Source organism: Pithys albifrons, chromosome 2 (assembly GCF_047495875.1).
Source record: "Pithys albifrons albifrons isolate INPA30051 chromosome 2, PitAlb_v1, whole genome shotgun sequence".
In the NCBI taxonomy this organism is placed as follows: domain Eukaryota; kingdom Metazoa; phylum Chordata; class Aves; order Passeriformes; family Thamnophilidae; genus Pithys; species Pithys albifrons.
In genome coordinates, this window is record NC_092459.1 from 84,000,554 (window position 1) to 84,020,476 (window position 19,923).

The following is a 19,923-nucleotide window of genomic DNA, read 5'->3' on the forward strand; positions in this document are numbered from 1 at the left end:
GAAAATGCTGTGTAAGTACTAAATAACAGGAGTGCTAGAAGAAGGCTAGCCTCAGACCCAAAAGACAGAGAATTGGAAACAAGTAGCTTGGCACTGAGGGGAGTGACTATTTGTGCTCCCTATTGGAAAGCATTCAGAGGGTGAACTGCTTAAGCTTACCAAAATCGTTCCTATGTTTTTAAACACGGTAGTTATTCTTGTAGAATATTGGAAATCTACTAGAGCAATATGTTGGTCAGTGGATGTTCATGCCATTAATGAGCTTAGCAAATATCTGCCCGAAAGAAAAAACTCTGCTGAATATACTTCTGTATGTTTTTTGTTCACAAATTCTTTCATATAGGAAACCTGAATTTAAATACTGAAATGCCTAATAAAACAGTCAGCTATCAGCAATACCAATGTGTTTGATGAGTAATACACATCCAAGTAATATCTTATTTCCTCCTACTTCTGAATTATCCACTGATAAAGAAACAGAGCATGTAGATAAGACCATGTGAAGCTCCACATTATGCAGCTGGCAAGCACATAATTCATTTCATTATTACAGGGCCATGTAGCAGCATAAATTTTGCAGATTAAGATGTTACAATGTTTAGCAAACTCTTTTGTGGATTTCTTACTGTTACTAGATATAGCTGTGTATTCACTTGTTTTATAACCTGAACAAAATTAGTAGAAACTAATATTATAATGATTCAACAGAAGAGTGACAGAATGGCAAGCAATGAGAAAAACAGGGCATAGAAAAAAAAAGGTATTACAAAATTTGGATGTACAGTCATCAATAGTTGCTGTGATTTTCCCATTGTTTACTCGCTTTATTACTTTAATAGATTTGTTTCAAAAGGAGACGTCTCCATGTGTGTGGTGAGGGCTGGTGTTGCAAAATATCTCTCTCCCTTCATTTAACTGTGAGAGGGTCCCAGAGATTTCAAGAGTATTATTAACATTTGACAACTTTATTTGGTTGAGGTATAAGAGGTCTCTTCCCCCTCACTGGAAATGGATAATAGACTAAAAATGTTACTATTTCCCTGCTAAAGAAAGGGTCAGTCAGAGATGTTAATTTTCAGTTCTTCCACTTAAAGTGAGGCCTTTCTGCCTGGCAAGAACTCTATAATGTGGTAGCTGCTGACCTTCAGTAGATTCATGAGATCTGCCTTTTGGCATCAGCTAACTATTCCAGCTTACAGCACTGTTTTCAGCTCTCTCTCTGTTCCATCACCTCATCAGAGTATACCTCATGGCATGCAGTCTAGTTTTAGACCAACCTACCCCAGCAATCCACATTCTACAGGGTTATTTTTCTTACCTGGCACAGGTATCTTGAAGCACTTGAATGAGGAAACACAATCATGGCAAGGTCTCAGAAGCTCACCTTTAAATTCAGGAATTGCTTCCCAGATGTGATGTAGCACTGTTAGTCCGTGAGCTCATTCAAGAACCTGATTAATTTCCTCCACATATTATAGCAGTCATAGAAGGCAGGTGACCATTACATAGAGCATGTAGCTGCAAAGCTAAGAAAGAGGAATAAAATGTCTTACCCAAGGTCGTGCATGAAGTTACAGGGAAGACTACATGAAAACCAAAGAGCTTTCCTTTTCCATCACTACTTTTATCCATGCCCATCTTGTTCTGCTTCTTCATGCTGCTGCGCTGGTAACCCAGCAAATAATGTACAAGCAGAAAAGATGAATGCATTTTAGGAAATACTTTGAACTAGCAAAGGAATGAATTGTCAAATAATAGAATGGATAGATCTGTGAAGAGTGAGGCTCATAGAGTCTTTTAGGAAACAAAATAAAAGCATGGGAACATGTGGATGGGTTGGCAAGTGGAAGTTTAAGGTTGGGAAGCCAAATGCAGGATGAATCTTGGAATTGGTTTCCAGGAGTCTGTGTAGTGAGTAATAAAAAGGCACCACCTTTTGTTTAAACTAGACCCCTCTTAAATGATTGAAGATTTTTGTGAAATGTTGCCTGTTTAATTCCCATGCCAACCACAGTAGTCCAGAAAGCACAATCAGAGCCTAAATCTTTCTCATGTTTAAATCAACTGACTTTTGAACTGAGCATTGAATTCCATCCATTCTGGTGCAGATTGTTCAGTGAAAGGCAGTGTTACAAATACATCTTCATATTTTCCATTTAGGTATCTTTTAATTGATAACTTTCATATCAAATCTTACTAGATTTAGATATAACTTTTAGTTATAAAATGTGCGATTTCATCATTAATATCTGTTTAATGGGTAAGAATAAATGGCTATGTTTCTTTTATGTATATTGCATGAACTCTGTGGAAAATGTTTCTTGATAATATTTATTGTTCAGATAAGATTTGTTTTTGTAGAACCAGAGTTGTTATCAAAGTTCAAATGTGCATTTTTGAAAAATTTACTACAAAGTTAGGAGAAAGGGATTTTTTTGCCCCACAAAAACCTAAACAGAACAAACCTGTTTTGAAAGTATCACCTGTTTTTGTAGAAGACAAATGTTTTGATAGTACAGGGTTTGGGTTGTTGGGTTTTTTTTTCAGTTTGTAGTTATGAACTTTGTACTAGCCTTTAAAGATTTAAGTAATAAAAATATTTGCAACATGCCAGAGAGGTGATCAGATAGCTAATCAGATGAAGAAAAAGTCATATTCTGCTTATTTAATCCTCTGGTTTATCTGTGTGCTGAAATATTTATGTTGGCAATGAATTTTTGTAGGTTTAGACCAGAACATGATATTTTTATGCTCTTGAATGTGAAATACCATTAGTGAGTGGTTGTCTGTCTAATCCAGGCATTGCCACAGAATAACAATCTAAACTTGGGAGTGCCCTGCAGAGGAAGTGGTAAAGCAGCAGCATTCAATGCACTTTTCACCTCCAGTCTCCTGTTTACACAGCAACATTTCAGTCTTCTTTCTTCATCTGAAGGGAGCAAAAAACATCCTTTGGTGCCTGTTGCAACAATAAAGCACACAGCTCACTCTGCTCTAGAAAAAAGATCATCTTTAAGATCTGTTATTAATATGTCATAGGAACTGAGGGAAGTGGGTAAGAGGAAGTAAATTGCACTTTGACCAGGTCCCTGGCAATCTTCAAGGCCAGGCTGGATGGGGATCTGAGCAGCCTGGTCTAGTGGAAGGTGTCCCTGCACATAGCAAGAATGTTGGAACAAGATGATCTTTAAGGTCCCTTCTGACCCAAACCATTCTATGATTCTGTAGCTCCAGTCTTCTAGTTAGATTTTCCTGTGCTTTGACTGGGCTAATTTTAAACGTTAAGTAAGTTTCCTTGGCTTTTTTTGGAGAACTGTTCCATAGGCACTTAAAGTCACTTGCCATCAAGTTGTTTTCCTAATAATCCACCACCGATCTTCTTCTTAATGGCATTCCATTTTTGCTAATTTTAAGATTCTTTTAGAAAACTGAACAATGCATCCCTTCTTCACATCTCTGCACCTCAAATACTTGCAGACTTTACTGTTACTTTATTTAACAAAAGTAATAGTAAGAATTAAATGCTAAAATTACTATGCATTAAATATTTCAAAGCAAAGTGAAATAAAAGGAATTTTTCTAAAGATGGTTTTCTTGCAGGTTTAATGAATTTTACTGATTGGTTAAGAAATTTTGCTTCTCTAGAGATCATCTGAAGATCAAAGAAAACAATTCTTACAGTAACAAGAAATGCAGTAATAATTTATATGCAGAGATGATGTCAGGTTTCCTTTTGGATAAACTAGATATGGTAGAAGAATGACTAGTGTTACAGTGTCAAACTTGAATTCTGTGGCAGGCTGTGTTGGAACTTCTTTGAGTTTAGTGGTTCAAGTTGGTCTTTTCTAATAGAAAAATTATAGTGATCTTAATTATGTATGTTACATTTTTGCAGCAGGAGACTGAGATAAGAGTTCAGTCTGAACAACAGACCATCTGTCCAGTGTATTTATCTTTTTAAAAAGCCACAGAAAGCAGACTGTCTCTTGTTTAAAAGAGAAACAATAATTTTGTTGTTATACGAGATAGTGGCCCTGAGATAAAGAGCTTCTGAAAGTTAGTTATAGCCCATAATAGATGTCTGGGAGACACAGCTTGTGTCATCTTTTCCATAATGCTGTATGTATATTGAATATATTTTATATCAAAGTAGATAAATTTATAACTTCTGCATCTCGTGTAAAAGAGGAGCATTTCTACAACTAACAGTATGGAAGTAAATAGGTCCTTAGACGTAATAGAATGGAAATCAGTTTTCAGAAAAGAGCAATTAGAGAAAAATAAATGAGAGTCATTGCATGAGTACTTATTAGGATATGTAAAAATCACATATGATAAACTATTAGGATTGCAGATACCTTAAGGTGCTGATACCGCATTGATATGAGGGAGGTGTAAGTTTGTTGTCCAGGACTGGTGTTTGTTCTTGGGACAGAATACATGCCTAAGATGTAAAAGAGGAGCAAGCTGCTTCTTGTTTTTATGGTTTAATTTTCCTTAGTGTGTTAAACAAAAAGCCACCATATTATGTTGCTGTTGAAATGTTTTTAAAAAAAATCAGTTTGGAGGCAGGTTCTCTCTAGACTTCATCTTGGATGCTGTGTTGGATGGAGATAATGTTTCCTCACTAGCCCTACTTCTTAGTCTTCAGCTGATGATTTGAAGGTGCTAAAACTGTATTGGCTCAGGTAGATGATTAACTGAAAAATAGTCTCATTATGTATTGATTTCTCTTTGTTCTTTAACAGGCGGAAGAAATCCTCAGGCGGGAGTTGGAGAAAAAGGAAACACCAGGATTATATTGTTTGCTTGGGGATGTTCTTAAAGACCACCAGTATTACGACAAGGCCTGGGAGCTCTCCAGGCACCGCAGCGCCCGCGCCCAGCGCTCCAAAGGCCTTCTCCATCTCCGCAACCAGGAATTCAGGGAGTGTGTGGAGTGCTTTGAACGTTCCGTACAGATCAACCCTATGCAGGTTGGGCAATGATGCACATGTGGCTTTGTTTTGGTGTGTCCAGTTTTGAATGGTGACAGTTTCTACAGTTCTGCACACAATTGTCAAAGTAACAGCCTATTACTATTCTTAGCAAATTTTTCATTGTGTGTTTGGAAACATGAAATGAAGACATCCTCTTGCATTCAGATCCTTGAATGCAGCTAAATCTTTGCCTGTACAGCTCTTCTATTTCAAAGAGATGAAGCCATTGAAAAGTAGTAATTACCACCAAATAAATGATGAACAACTGTCAAGCAAAATAGTTACCAGAAGAATGCTGTACAGTCTATATGAAAGCATCCTTTTACTCTCTCTGTTGGCTTTGTGTTACAAACTCTGATCTCTGTATTTCACAGAAATCTCTTTCAAGTGTTCTGGTCTGTTGTGTTCTGGAGTCACTGAGAAGCATTGTGTTACACTTGTGATGACAGTAACTTTTATTATAGTAATGCATCAAAACTGAAACCATAGTCAAAAGAGTGCTCTTGATGAAGCTGGTTATTTTGACAGATCCTTTGCGAGCTTTTCTGCAGACAATTTCTGTGATCTTGTTTCAGTTTGCCAGCCAGTATATCCCTTCCAAGTAAGGTTCACCCTGTGGAAGGTCTTCAGAGGTTAAAGCAGATTTGTGATTGTTTATGTATATAAATTGTGCTCTTCATAGCTGTTTCCAGGTCCAACCAAAAGTGGGGTATTCCTCCTTCTTGCCCTCCCAAGTGCTGAAGCTGCTGTTTTGAGTTCCACATAACTAGTTGGACTTCCACTTAAGAAAAATTTTAAAGGGCTCCAGCCTTTCAAATCATTTATCATGAAACATTTTTGGGTAGTTCAATGACATATTTTGTTCCCATGAATCAGAGTCCTGTTCTTATTCAAATAAAATTCAGATAAGTTATAAATGTCTTGAGAATGGAAACCAAAATGACCAAAAATGCTCCCCTGTCTTTCAGTTCTCTTACTGACTCAGGAAATGCCAACAAAATATATATTACTCAGATAGGGACTTCACCAAAGTAAGGAAGACTTCCAGATAATAATGGGCTGCAGAAGATGACCTACAGGCTCAAAACTGAGAAATACTCGGCAGAGATGCTTGTTTATTTTGTATCCTATCCAAAGGAAGCTTAAAATGAAAGCCGTTTCAATGCCCTCGCCAATAAGAAGGGAATTCTTGCCATTCTTTCCACAAAAAACCCAGCTGAAATTCATTCTGTATCCTAAATATATGATTAAAGAGCCACTGTACTTCTTATGCTGTGGAAGCAATTCATACTCCCTTTCCAGATATCTAAGGGATGATAAAATACCATTTCATTACTGTAGTAGATCAAAGGCAATGAATCTTGGGGTTTTGTTTGATTGGTTTTGTTTGCTCTTTATACCCAGCTACCATGTCTTTTCATTTAACTTGCAGACTTGTTCTCTTTGAGTGTTCTCATTTTTCTATCACACCAGCTTTTAAAGTGTGTCCTCTTATTCTTAGAAGTCTCCTTTATTTTGTTTTTGTTATGATTGTCTAGTCTTTTTAGAGCCTTTTTGAATAACCAGACGTAGTTGCCTCAAGCCTTGAAATGTCTTGACTTTAAATGTTTCAAGTCTTCTGCAGGCCTTTATTGTTTTAGCTGCCCCTTTTAGTTTTTATCATAGCTTTTTCATTGTGAGTAGCTCTTAAATTTAACAACCTCTGTACTAAAAGAGTTGCCTTTGTTCTTGAAGGACTAGTGAATTACAGAGTAATTCAAAGTAATACAAAGTATCTTTTGTGGGGTAACATTTAGAATCTGCTCACTCATATGGTAAGGTTCAAGGTAAATTCTGTTTTCTGACTGGCTTCATCTCTAAAAGATTTAGCCTTGAAATTTCATCCATTATGGTATTTACTAAACCATGTGGAATAATAGAAATCTCCCTGTGTTTTCTGGGATTTCTACTTTCATAGACTTCAGATATCCCCCAGCATGTTGCCTTCTCCAGTTTAGTCAAGTGTTCTGAGATTCAGTCATTGCTTTTTACTGAGGCCTGCGATTTTAATCCATACCCATTTGTTGTTCTTTTACACAGTTAATTTTCTGTTTGATCAATTCTAAAGTTTTCTTTAACATACAGTGACATTTTTCCATCGGCACAATCCATTCCATTTTCTGCATACTTTTTGCCTCCACATCATAGCATCTCATGCAGCTCTTTGATATATTTCCCATCCCAGAGACTGTTTATCTCCTCTTCCGTCATGTCAGATTGTCACATTTTTTTCATTCACTCCAAACCTTCATATATAGTTACTGCTGGGCAAAATACCTTGTTTCAAATGATTAAGAAAATAAAATTATTTCTCATTCTTTGCAGTCACTGTATGCATTTCAGTAAGCACCTGCTCATATAACTTTTCTCCATAGAAGTAAAGAATCATTTTACTTTCTTCTCGCACTGTAACTTTTGCTTGAGGAATGAGTTGATATGCTTAAGCATTAGTAAGCCAGTACCTGGGAGATGTCATCACCATCATCATGGCCAGGCTTCATGAACGCAGATTTGGGCAGGGCTCTCCCCACGTGGGTGTGCCCTTCCAGCCTGCACAGTGGATTTTTTAGGTGAGGCTCAGCATGTGCAGAACTGGCCCCACCGTTTAAGTCCTGAGGTCCATCTGCCACGGCCAAGCAAGCTTGGACAGTGACAGTGAAGTCGTTAGGACTAGAACCTACAGCCCCTGGTATTGCTAGCAGGTCTCCCATCCAAGTACTAACCAGGACTGGCCCTGCTTAGTTCCAAGATCTCATGGGATCGGATGTCAGGGAGAGACGTAGCTGCTCACCATCAGTCTCAAAAATTTAAAACGGTGGAAGTTTTAGTCAAATGAAATTGTGGAATTACAAGCTCAGAAGTGAGACTGCACTGCTGTTACTCATTAGAATTATAAAAAAATGCAGTGATTATTTTTGTCTCACCCTTTACACAAGCACTATTTAGCTTGTATCCTGAGCTGTAGAGTTGGAGCTTGCCTTCAATTTCACAGTTGATTGCTCCTGTCTTTACTCTCGCTTTTCATGTACAGAAAGTTACTGATCTAGAAAGAAGATAAAGGGGAGTTAATGAGGTAGCAGCCACGTGGGAGTGCTGCACTTCTGGAAACTTGATGGATAAAAGAGCCTTAAGAAATGAGATTAACTAGATGTTTATTTCCCGTTAATTGTGCCTGCTGAGATTTGAGAACCAGAGTTTTTTCTTCACGTGTAGTTTCTTCCTTGATGAGTTTGCAGATCATGAAAGGTGACAGGATGCCAACACTGAAAAGTAGGTTTTTGTGTTTGCCCAGGCTGATAGAATTGGGATTTCTATCTTCACCTGTTTATCCACATGCTCTAGGGATGGGCCCTCCATGTACACCCATTAAAACAAGAGCATATCTTTACTGTCAAGCTTGTTCAGTTCTTGTCTCAGTATAATGAAGACTGCCCACCAGGGTGCCACGTCTGACAGATGAACTTTGTGTGTTTGTATTCTGGCATCTAAGCTTTGAGGCAGATTAACTATAAATTCTATAGCAGATAGGTCAGGACATCTTGTTACTGATTTTAAGTTGAGTCTCGGAGACAGGAAAATGAGTCTCATTTTGAGAGAACTAAAAAAAATTTTGCTGCTGAATTTGCAATTAGTCTGTAGAGGTAAAAAAGATCCTTGCACAGGAACCAATCGCTTTATCCTCAACTCTGTACAATCCCTTATTTGCAAAATTTTTAAGGTGTTTTTGTGTTTAAATATTTGTTATGGTTTCCTTAGAAGAACCTGAGTTATCAGAGTTGCTTGTATCAGAACTAGTAATCAAAACACAAGAGAATACAAACATTAAACAGACCACTCGAGAAGTATTATGTTATGCAATATAGAGTTAATGTAACCTGTTTTTCCATCATCCTCTTCCCCACCTCTTTCCCTCTCAAAAAATTTTCCAAGAAAAACTGTTTATGGTATTTTACCTTGACATTTAGAATGGAGAAAAGGCTGAGTTTATTGCAGTAGGTAGTACTACCTGGAACGATTTTGCATCACCTTATAAAATGTTCTGTTTTGACTGCATATATTTAAACAACATAATGCTGTCAGGAAATGTTCTGCCAATGTACTTAGGATTTAATGGTTTTCTGAATCAGAGAACTTTTCTAAAAGGCAGTACTGCTTAATTTGCAGCTCTTTGAGAATTAACCATGTGACAAATTAGGAACTTGCTATTGAAGAGCTATGAAAATACGTATGTGTTTTCCTGTAATTTATACCTTTGTCTGATACTTTAGAGTACAAGAACTGTTTCAGTTCAAAGAAACCTACAGTGATCATCTAGTCCAGGTACCTGACCAATTCAAGCCTGGCCTAGTTAGAGCATGTTTTTGAGGGCTTTGTCCAGACACCTCTTGAACACTGGCAGGCTTGGGGCATCAGCCACCCCCCTAGGATGCCTATTCCAGTGTTTGACTACCCTCTCAGCAAAGTAATGCTTCCTATTGTCCAGTCTAAACCTCCCCCGATGCAGCTTTGAGCTGTTTCCCCACATCCTGTCACTGGAGAGCAGCTCAGTGTAGGTCAGCAGTGAGCCCTGGCAGCCAAGAAGGCACCTCATTCCCAGGGCACATCAGACACAGCACAAGCAGCAGGTCCAAAGAGATGATTATCCTGCTATATAAGGTGTTGGTGCAGTCTCACCTTGAGCATTGTGTGCAGCCCTGGGCCCCACAGATTAAGAAGGATGTGAAAGTACTTACAAGCATTTGGAGGAGAGCAGTAAAGCTGGTGAAAGGGCTGACTGAAAGGAATGTCGTATGAGGAGCAGCTGAGGACTTTGGGCATGTCTAGTTTGGAGAAAAGGAAGCTGAGGTGTGATCCATTGCTCTCTACAGCTTCCTGAGGAGGGGGAGTGCAGAAGGGATGTGCTGAGCCCTTCTCCCTGGTTGCCTCTGTATGAATGAGAGGTATTTGGTTGTAATAACTAAAGAATTTCAATGCAAGATTACTAAGCCGGTAAAGTTCTGTTTTCTGTGCAAGGCATTACTTAAGTACATTTCTGTCTCTAAAAATTGCACTATAAACTTGAGAAGACTGGTTTTCTGACAAGTACAGCTATAACTTTGAAGTGTTCATGATCAGTAATTGGAGATGTTTTTTGTAAAATGGGATTTCCTTGAAATACATTTCCTAGTGTTTACCATTTGGCCTAATTGTGTAATACTATAAAAGTAAGTGTGGATTTTTCACGAGTTGAAGCAAAATATACAGACTTCTAAATAGCTCTCACTTTCTTCTCTAAACAAAGATGGACTGTTAAAGAGCAGTTCATAAATGGTTATGAGGTCTTTATGTAGTTAACACCTTTGTTTATCCATATTTATTAAAAGTTTGAACCTAAATTTTTCCTATAATCTGCATATAGGATATTATTTTTTCCAGTACAATACTATCATAGCTGAAGAACAGGTAAAATAACCCAGAATTCTGTTCATCCAGGCAAAATGACTTCTTTTATGCAGAAATATCTAGGTATCTATGTAACCCTTCATTTTTTCTTTCCAGCTGGGTGTATGGTTTTCCTTGGGCTGTGCATACATTGCGTTAGAAGGCTACGAAGGTGCTGCCAAAGCATTTCAGCGCTGTGTGACATTGGAACCAGATGTATGTACTTTTGAACAAGCAATTCAGATGGCTTATCTAAAAGCAACAAGGATGTTTTCATTATAAACAAGCAAGGCAATAATGAAAAACTTGTTTAAACCTTAGCCCTTTGAATAAATTAAACTTGTATGTGTAGGATGTGTTTTTGTCATGAAGCATAAAAAAATTTGTCCAGTGCTTAACTTTGTCCAAATATGAGTGTGTGAATGTTAAAATATAATTAAGAAATTCCTTTATGCTTGCATACATTGCTAAAACAGAGAAAAGTGAATGAGTAATTGTGAGGAGAGCTAAAAAGAGATAAAACAAAAAATTAAATTAAAATACCTTGTCCTTTAGGTAATCAAATTCTTTGGGGGAAAAGAAAGGTCAAATAAATTGTTGTATGACAGGTAAATTTGTAACTATATAGTTCATGAACACAGGGAGAATGGAGCTTAGCCATTTTTTCAGAATGCAAGGCAGGCAAGTGTGCAATATTGCCATTTGACTGTGCATTGAGATAGTGGAAGTGTCAGCTGGAATACCTTTCTCGAATACTGGAATACTTTTCTTTAAAAGCATGTTGCTTGCTTAGAGTTAATGCCACCTATGTGATAGAAACTATTAGTCATTCCTTTCTGTTGGGAAATGAGAATGAGAGTGGTGAAAGGTGATGGAGTATTCTTTTTTCTTTATTATAAATTGAAATAAGTTCCTTGGGGAGAAAAATCTACATACAGACAACTCTATTTAAATGGAATTTTTACTTTATATATTGATATTTTTTCTTTTTTTTTCTTGTTCAGTACAGTAGATTTACTTTCAAGTAGATACTGAAATTGTGTTCACTTATTTCTCTAGGATCTGCATTTAATTGTATTCAGTTGACCAAGCCAGCTCAACTTCTCAGTGGGTTAAGTGGCATTTCTTTTATGAATAAAGGGTGCTGGACTGGCTCTCAGTTATGGAGGTGAAACCTGTCTTTATACAGTCATCTGCAGCAACATAGTGACCATTTTTATCAATTAAGTCTCAGAAGGTTCCCTAACATGGTTTAAATGCTCCTTAAGCCTGAGGACGGCCTTCAAACCAGAGTACAATTCAATGCAGTGCTCAGGTTCTGTTCTGCAAATCTATTCCAGTTGTCACTTGGCTGAATTCAGTGGTGGGGCTTCACATTTGCAGCAGTGTAAGGCAGATGGGCAGGAATCATCTCTGTACATAGCTCTGCTGGTTTTATTTCTTAGTTTTGTCTGAGATGCATTAGGGGACATTCAGATCATTTTTTTGCAGTAAGAGAGTGGTGCAGGTAAGTAGCTTGCAGCTAGTGAGCTATGACCTTTCCAGAAGAGGATACCTGTTTACAGTTTAGACTGAAAGCCGAGCTGACTTAGTGTATTCCAACTACAAGGCAGTTAATTGGCATTTATAGACATGATTGTTGCTGATGTAGGCAGTAATATTTATTTATGTGTTTCAATTTTAATATAATAGTTTTTATTTCAATATAATATTTGAACTGCCTTTTATAAAATGTGTCAATATGTGTGATTAGCAAAATCAATGAAGTTTGACAGTAGTTTCATTTAGATATTTTTGTCAAGTAATCACAATATAAGTGAAAAATTTTTTGATACTTCTCCTTTTATCATTCTAGAATGCTGAGGCCTGGAACAATTTATCAACTGCTTATATCAGATTAAAACAGAAGTAAGTACTTCAAAAGGATTAGAAGATACTGCTACCCAAACAAATAACTGGGATTTCGTTTTTTTCACGTTGAGTATTTTATTCTTATACAGTGTTTACGTCATATTTTGTAATTCTTAGCCCTTCAGTTCTCTCTTTGTGGTTGAATTACTGGTAAATATTTCATTTTACAGGAAATAGCTTCTTAAGTTTATACAAGTAGCAACCTCTCTCTGCACTTTTTTTCTCATTACAAGTATTTATGATGTAATAAGTACAACCAATGCAAAATATTCATAACAAAATTGAAAACTAATTTGACTATGAAGTCAAGAAGATAGGTCCATTTCAAGCAAACTATGTATTCAGACCTGTGTAATTTCAAAGTATATTATTCTCAGTAGATTTAAGGGAAAACCAAATAGTTTGGATTTTATATTACAAAAGCAGATGGAAATCTGCACACAAGCTAACTTTGCTTGTTCTTTTCCCTTTCTATTTCAACTCAATGTAATAAAAGTTTACCTGGAAGAACTTAATATTTAAGAATTTTCACATTATAACTTGTCCCCAAAGAATGAAACAAAAGAGTAAGATATTTTAAAGACCTTACTCAAAATCTGACATCAGTTTATCTTGAATGACATGTGATAGATTGCTCCTTTTCCATAAAGTTCAAAATGTCAGATGCTCAGTGTACTATCTTATGCTTGTTTTATAAAAATGTCTTTAATCAAAATAATTTTTCTGTCCATCTAGTACAAGACCAAGAAAATACTGAGTGATTAGTTTCACTTTATTGGTTGAATGTTATTATTTTTAATCTACTCTTGTGATTTAATATGCTAAATATATACCAATCTTGTAACCTCTTTGATATGGTAACAAAAGCAGTAAAGGGGGGCATGTTTCTGAACTTTTCCCCCACAGGAATCAAGTGGGAAATAGGACTATATATACAGTAAATTTTAAGTCAGTATTACTTGCTGATAACCAAGTGTGGCTTGTATTTGCTATGGAATAACAACTTTGATTATTTGTGTAGTCACTTATAGCCCAAGACTGTGTGTGAGCTCCTTTAACTCACTTTCAAAACAGAGAATATCTAGAGCAGGACACTTTAGAATAATTTACCTAGTGGGGGGTGAGTGGTGGTGAAAGTTTAAATTCTTATTTTTCAAGTCTGCCATCAAAAAAGAAATAAAATGGATTGAGGATTTTAAAAGGGAAAACAGAAGGAAGACATTTGAGGTAATTGTTTTCTTTCACTCACTCAAAAAAATTAAGCTTTACTCCAACCAGGCTTTTAAATCATGCCCACTCATGGACTGTGCATTTGGCCAAGGCTTGGCAGAGTCTCTTACTGCAGACAAACATAAAATGTTTACATTTTTTGAAAAGTGTGTGCAAACAATTTGCTAACACCTAGAGGAAAGGGGTTTTGTTGGGTTTTGGGGTTGTTTGCTTTATAAGACTCCACAAGTTTTGTGTATTCTGAATTTCCTTCAGAAAAAATTAATTGTGATGAAAGCAGACTCCATTATTTGGTTTACCAGAACTCCTTTGGGTGTCAGGAAGTCTTTGAAATCTAGGTCTCAGATTTCTCAGAACAAACTGGGACTGGCCCTCTGTCCTCTCCCGGGTGAAAGATTCCTGATTTCCAAGACAGGATAATGCATTGGTACAGCTACTGTTTCCTGTTTGGATATGAATTGGTTCAATGGTAAAGGATACTCCATCATTATATGATTGGTTAAATACATAGGGGATCTGTTTTGAGATCTGGAGGACTTTATTAGCATGACAAGAGTGATGATTTGTAGAAGATGTCTTCCACCCCATCCCTTTGGTATCTTGGTTACATTTCACATTTCCAACTTATTGGCATCTACCCTCCTGAGAACTTAGTAACTTTTTTGGGAAGATGGGAGAGATGACACAAGTCAATCCTGCAGATACTGAAGAGCAGTTGCAGAAAGAGTTCCTCAATGGGGTGCATGAGTCAGGCAGAGCATCTTCCAGCCTGTCAGAGAGCTGTGGCAGATCCCAACTTCCAATGTAGCAAAATCCACAGAGGAAGGAGCAGGTCTCTACTCTTTTCTGATATAATCTATCAAAATCAGGGGCTGAAATGCCTTAGTGAGTCTGTTAATGGTGAAGGAGAGTCAACTGTTAGTACATTGTGTTAGTACATAGTGTTTGGGGCTACTGTGACACATTTGTACTAAACAATCCAGTGTCAGGGAGCAGAGGGTGTAAGCAAACCTTCCTGCTGACTTAAAGAAAAAAAACAGTTCAAAACACTGAGCTTTTGTGCACCAGGTATGCATGTTTACTGTGGGCAAATGTTTAAAATAAATCACAAAAACCTGTTAAGTAACCTTCTGCTGTGTGATGGGGTAAGTCAATAGCATTCTGCATCTGCCATGAACTTGGTGATTTTTAATTTTTTAATGTGTGTTACAACTGCAGCATGAGGAAGGTTGTTTTCTTGTGATTCCATTTAAAAATCCAGAAAGGAAAATATTGACATAGATGGCACAATTTTGATGAATTTTTGTAAAATTAATTATGAGAGCTAATAGAAATCACCCTGTTCAGACTACAGAGTGTACTGTTGTGAGTGAACTGATAGAAAGTAATTTGCAAGATAAAGGGATTATCAGTATTATAAATAATGAATAATAGCTTTTACATTGTACTGTTTTCTATCTTTTTTAAATAAGCCGCTGTTTAGTTGATGCAATGCCAACTTATTTTAGTATAGAAATCTTCTGTAATAATTATTTAATATAGAATCTTAATTTCTATTCTTTTTTTTTAATTATTGAGTAGGATCAAAGCATTTCGAACCCTCCAAGAAGCTCTAAAGTGCAACTATGAGCACTGGCAAATATGGGAGAACTATCTTCTCACCAGTACAGATGTTGGAGAGTTTTCAGAAGCAATTAAAGCTTATCACAGGCTCATGGACTTAAGAGAAAAATACAAGGATACACAGGTGGGGAAGTTTTCATGTTTAATTATCCTATATGTTCGTGAATTTTTGTTCTGAGACAGAGAGATTGCCAAAAGCCACTGATAGTGGTATCAGTAATGACAGTATGCATACCAGTGAAGTTATGTAGGCAAGTGAGTTTGGATTAGAAGAATAAATATTTAATATAAAAATGGACAAAAATTAAAACCTTTGCATCCAGATTGCAGATAACAGACTTTGTGAAAGGACACATACTGCAGTATTAAAATCTTTTTCTGTATAAAAAGCAGTGCATAACCCCCTCTTTCTTTCCATAATGTTCCTGAATGTCTCAGTATCAGAAATAATATAAATTATTTAAAGAAAGGTAATCTTTGCCCATGAGTTTGAAAATTCCACAAATGAGCCTTTGAAAGTAACTTGAATGTATTACACTCATAACATTGATTCTTAGTAACCAGAACAAAGGAAAATAAAAGAGGTATTTTGCTCATCCTTCACTGTAGTTCAGTTAAGTTCAGTTGCCTTTTGTGTTTGTAAATGTATGCTCTGGACAAAATCCAGAGAACTTGCTTTACCAACTGCAGCTGAGATGTTACCTTGCCTGAAACCAGGTTCTGCTCCAAGCAGGGTTCTGTACACTCAGAGAAAACAGCAAGGTAAATCTGAAATGCAGGCCAAAGAATCTCTGAAGTAGAGTAGTAAAACACCTCCAAAAATCCCTTGCAAAATTAATGGATCTGGTTGAAGAGCTTACAAGTTCTTAGGGAGATTGTGTGTAGTACCAGGGTAAGAGGAACCAGCAGCTGCTGCTGCTGGATCCCAGGAGTGTGTTTCATTTCTGGTCCCATAAATGTAGCTTTCCTGGGTTGTGTGAATTTGAGTCCAGTAATGAGAGAGAACAGAATTAGCTGTGACTGTGGAAACATCTCATTTGTTCAAGGGGAGCAGAGATGTTAAACACTTTTTTCAAATTCCTTTTTAATAACAAATTGTACATGACTGCAATTCTTTCTACTATAAAGCCAATCATGCACAGGATAACATTCTATATTAACAAAATCTTTTAGGTGTGATATAGCTAACATTAAAGGGTCTCAAACTCTCTTTGCACTAAGAAGAAATGTCCATGGAAAATAGTCTTATATATGTGTATGTAGTACTGGCTGTGCCTGTCATGGAGCATCTTGTAGATGGTTGGCTTTTTTTCAATGAACTTTTTTCTCAGCTGTTAAGTTAGTTTACACAGCATTTCTAGGGCTGGTCTGCTGTATTATTTTAAACAGATTGACAGCTGACTAGGAATAGAACTTTGTACATGTATTTGCCCATTTTAGGTATTTTGGGATGATACAGACTCCTGTTACTGTTATTCATCAAATGTTATGTAGTATATTTAATTAAAGTATTTGTGGATATTACTTGCACTAATTTTCTATTTTTGTTGTATAACTCTTTTTTCATCTTGTTCTTATTCAATTTTTATAATTTTTACAGAAGTATATATATGCTCTCTTTCCTAATTTTCTTTTCATCCTAATTTTAGCTTCTGATATGTGAAATGTTTTATGGGTTTCATTGTAACAGTTTCCTCAATTAGAAGGATTTTAGTAGTTTGCCAAGAAAAACCTCTGAGTCTGATTAAAGAATTTCAGAAAGGCTTTAATCAATTATCTTACAAGGAAGAGAAGAGTATTTCCATAGCAAAACAAAGAAGCACATAAAAATAAAAGCTTCTGGTGAGATTGTTTACAAAGCTCACCATTAATTTCTGACCCTCTCCAGTTTGCCAACTGGACTGTTTTAAATAGAGATGATCTGTGTAACTGCCTTGTGCAATTGTTTTTTAGCAATGTAAAATCATGAACATTAGTACATGGAAACATACACCTTTGTTTCCATGCAGCATTCTGTGTTCTTCTCTCCGGTTATATTTAGTATTTGTAGTTATCGTAGGTTTTCATTGATAGACAACTAAGCTAGATGGCATCTTGGTGAGAAAGAGGGTAGGAGTTTAAAAAAGTAAATATGCATGAGACTGGAAGAAATGAGTTTATCAGTTCCAGTTCTTTGTGGAAACAGAAAGCCAGTCACGAATTGCTTTTAGCATAATCAGTGTTGAAGAATACCCCTTGTGAGACTGAATGCATGAATTACAAGTATGCAATTGAATATATAATTTGCAATGTCCTTGATTTCTGTATTTACATCAAATGTTTTTATTTTATTTCAGAATAGTATGAAGTCATATTTTTAAACCACGGATTTTTTCGATTAATAGTAAAGCATTCAGGTCTTAATCTGGCATTTCTGTTAGGCCATTGCTGTCTTTTGTGCCACTTTTTCTAAGAACAGAACACGGATTTGGGAAATTTTGCTTCTAAGCTATTCCAGTTATTTAACAATGTCATCCTTGTGGCAAAGGCTCTGAGACCATGATGTTATGAGGCTTCAAGATATGTATATACAGATTCTGCAGAGAGAATTGAACAAGGAAAAGCTAAAGGGCTCTGTATAAAGGAGCAACAGTGCAAGAAAAGATTACAGCAAAGGACATAGTTTCAAAAGCCTCAGTTTCCTAGCACTCCACATAAATGTTAAAAGCATGCTTTTACCTCAGAGTCACAGACTATTCCAAGTTGGAAGGGACCCACAAGGATCGTCGAGTCCAACTCATAAGTCAATGGCCCACACAGGGGATTGAACCCATGACCTTGGCATTATTACAACTAAGTTTTTAACCAACTGAGCTAATCTCTCTTACCTTCCCTCCTTACTGGTTCTTCAAATTTGTCACATGTCCATGTTTGTTTTTATGTTCAAGAATCTCCTGTGAAATATACCTGGAAAACCTTGAATATACATTTTATGTAATAAAACACAATGACTCATTGAATTACCTGTCATGTCCACTCGTAGATCAGTCACTAAAAAGTACCTAAGGAGAAAGCTTTTACTTCTTGTGATCGTCAATCTGTTCTCTGAATTATTAGTAAATATACCCAAAACATTACTGCAACTGCTAATGGTACTGCTTTCCACCACATGCGTGTTTTGGAGGCAATCCACTTTTTTTACTTGGAAAGTTGCAGTTTAGTGAATAACAAAGCTATTTTGTGGGTGGAAAAGCTGTTCTGATGCACTTCATCATGTGCCATCAAAGAATATGAATGCAGAAGTATGGACAAAGGGTTCCACTTTGCAAATCTGTGTTACTGAGATTCTAGCAGTTTTTCTGTTACCCTCTCCATTAAGTACCATCCTCATTTCAGTGGTTTGGGTTGCCAAACTGCTCTAACAAAAGGCCACAAGAGCACGTTCCAAGGGGAGTTTGAAAAGCGAGGTCAGGAATTAATAATTTCTGTAGCTCTTTTAAGTAGCTCCCTAATGACAATTATCTTTATAATGAAATCTTTAATTTGGAAGGGGCATAGGAAGAGCTCACAGACTGCAGATTTGTCATTTTGGGTCTGTTTTCTGAGGGTTCTCCTCTTTCTTGAGCGCTGTCGAGTTTGATTAGTGAAGCTTCTAAAAATGGCCTGACCAAGAGAATTTTTATATGAAAGCAGTTGTTTGGAGAACAATTGTGGAACGAGACTAACTGATGACAATCGCAGCATTTATAAGTGATTTGGTTTGTTTCTAAGGTTTTGTCTTCTGGTGTCTTTTGTTCAGTTTTTAGTAAACACATTATTCACAAAAGCAAAGGAGAAGGAGAAATGCAGATGGGGTGATGTCACACTAAACACAAACTCTCTGCACAGTGGTCATATGGAGCTCAGTTCATTAAGAGACATGAAAAAAACCAAATGAACAAACAAAAAATGCTCTACTTCTTGTTTGGGATGCTGGGGAACAGAGCATTGCATGAGTAGTTCAGTATGTGTGGCAGTTTAAAATTTCTCAAAGATACAAATTTGAACACTTAAAACAACTGTCTAAACTTCAGAGCTCTGCTACACTGCTAATACTGCTTTTTGATTTGCATAATTCACTTGCAGTTTGAAATAACTTTATTTAATAACTGGGCACAACCAGGTAGCCTTAATGATTCATTGCTGTTTAATGGGCCCTTTAATCTGGGTTTTGACACTAGTTTCATTGTAACTGCTGTAGTGCTAAAGCTTACATGATGAATTACAAAAAAGGAGATCAATTATTGTGATTAAAATGTAAAAAAAGCCAGAACTCTATGAGAGTATGGACAATTTTTCAGTTGCTAAATCCTACTGACTAAGGAATTTTTTTTCATGTGCAAACTAAATATCATTGGCTTTGGAACTTTTGAGGATTATAAATTATACTTAGGTGAAGTAACTTCTTGGAGTTTCTGTAAAAATTCTGCTAAACTGAGAAATTAATTGAGAAGTCATCCATCTAGGTGTGAATCCTCAGGATCAGTTCTAGTTCCTTGTCCTAAAAGAACATAGTTTAATGTTTCTACTTACATATCTTGAGGTTTTTATTACAGTTCTGTAATAATGGACGTGTCAACTCTTGCTGATGTTTTTCTAGAAAATTATTATAGAAGACCTGATTCATCTAATAACAGGGTTTAGTCCCTTATACTTCAAATCATGAATATAATATATATATTTCAGAACTTTGGGACTATTA

The 19,923-nt window shown here is 36.5% G+C and overlaps 1 protein-coding gene across 5 annotated transcripts in view; it reads left to right on the top strand.

Annotated features, from left to right (window-relative positions):
* The window catches only part of TTC27 (tetratricopeptide repeat domain 27), a 137,319-nt gene that overhangs the window by 107,957 nt on the left and 9,439 nt on the right, over window positions 1–19,923 (top strand). For 4 of the 5 annotated variants that reach the window (XM_071575804.1, XM_071575787.1, XM_071575813.1 and 1 more), the window contains 4 exons: window positions 4,749–4,976; window positions 10,557–10,655; window positions 12,295–12,347; window positions 15,159–15,327. In XM_071575804.1, the coding sequence (XP_071431905.1) occupies window positions 4,749–4,976; window positions 10,557–10,655; window positions 12,295–12,347; window positions 15,159–15,327 (549 nt within the window). The remainder of the gene's footprint in view (window positions 1–4,748; window positions 4,977–10,556; window positions 10,656–12,294; window positions 12,348–15,158; window positions 15,328–19,923) is intronic. The other variant, XM_071575796.1, reaches the window with a different exon arrangement.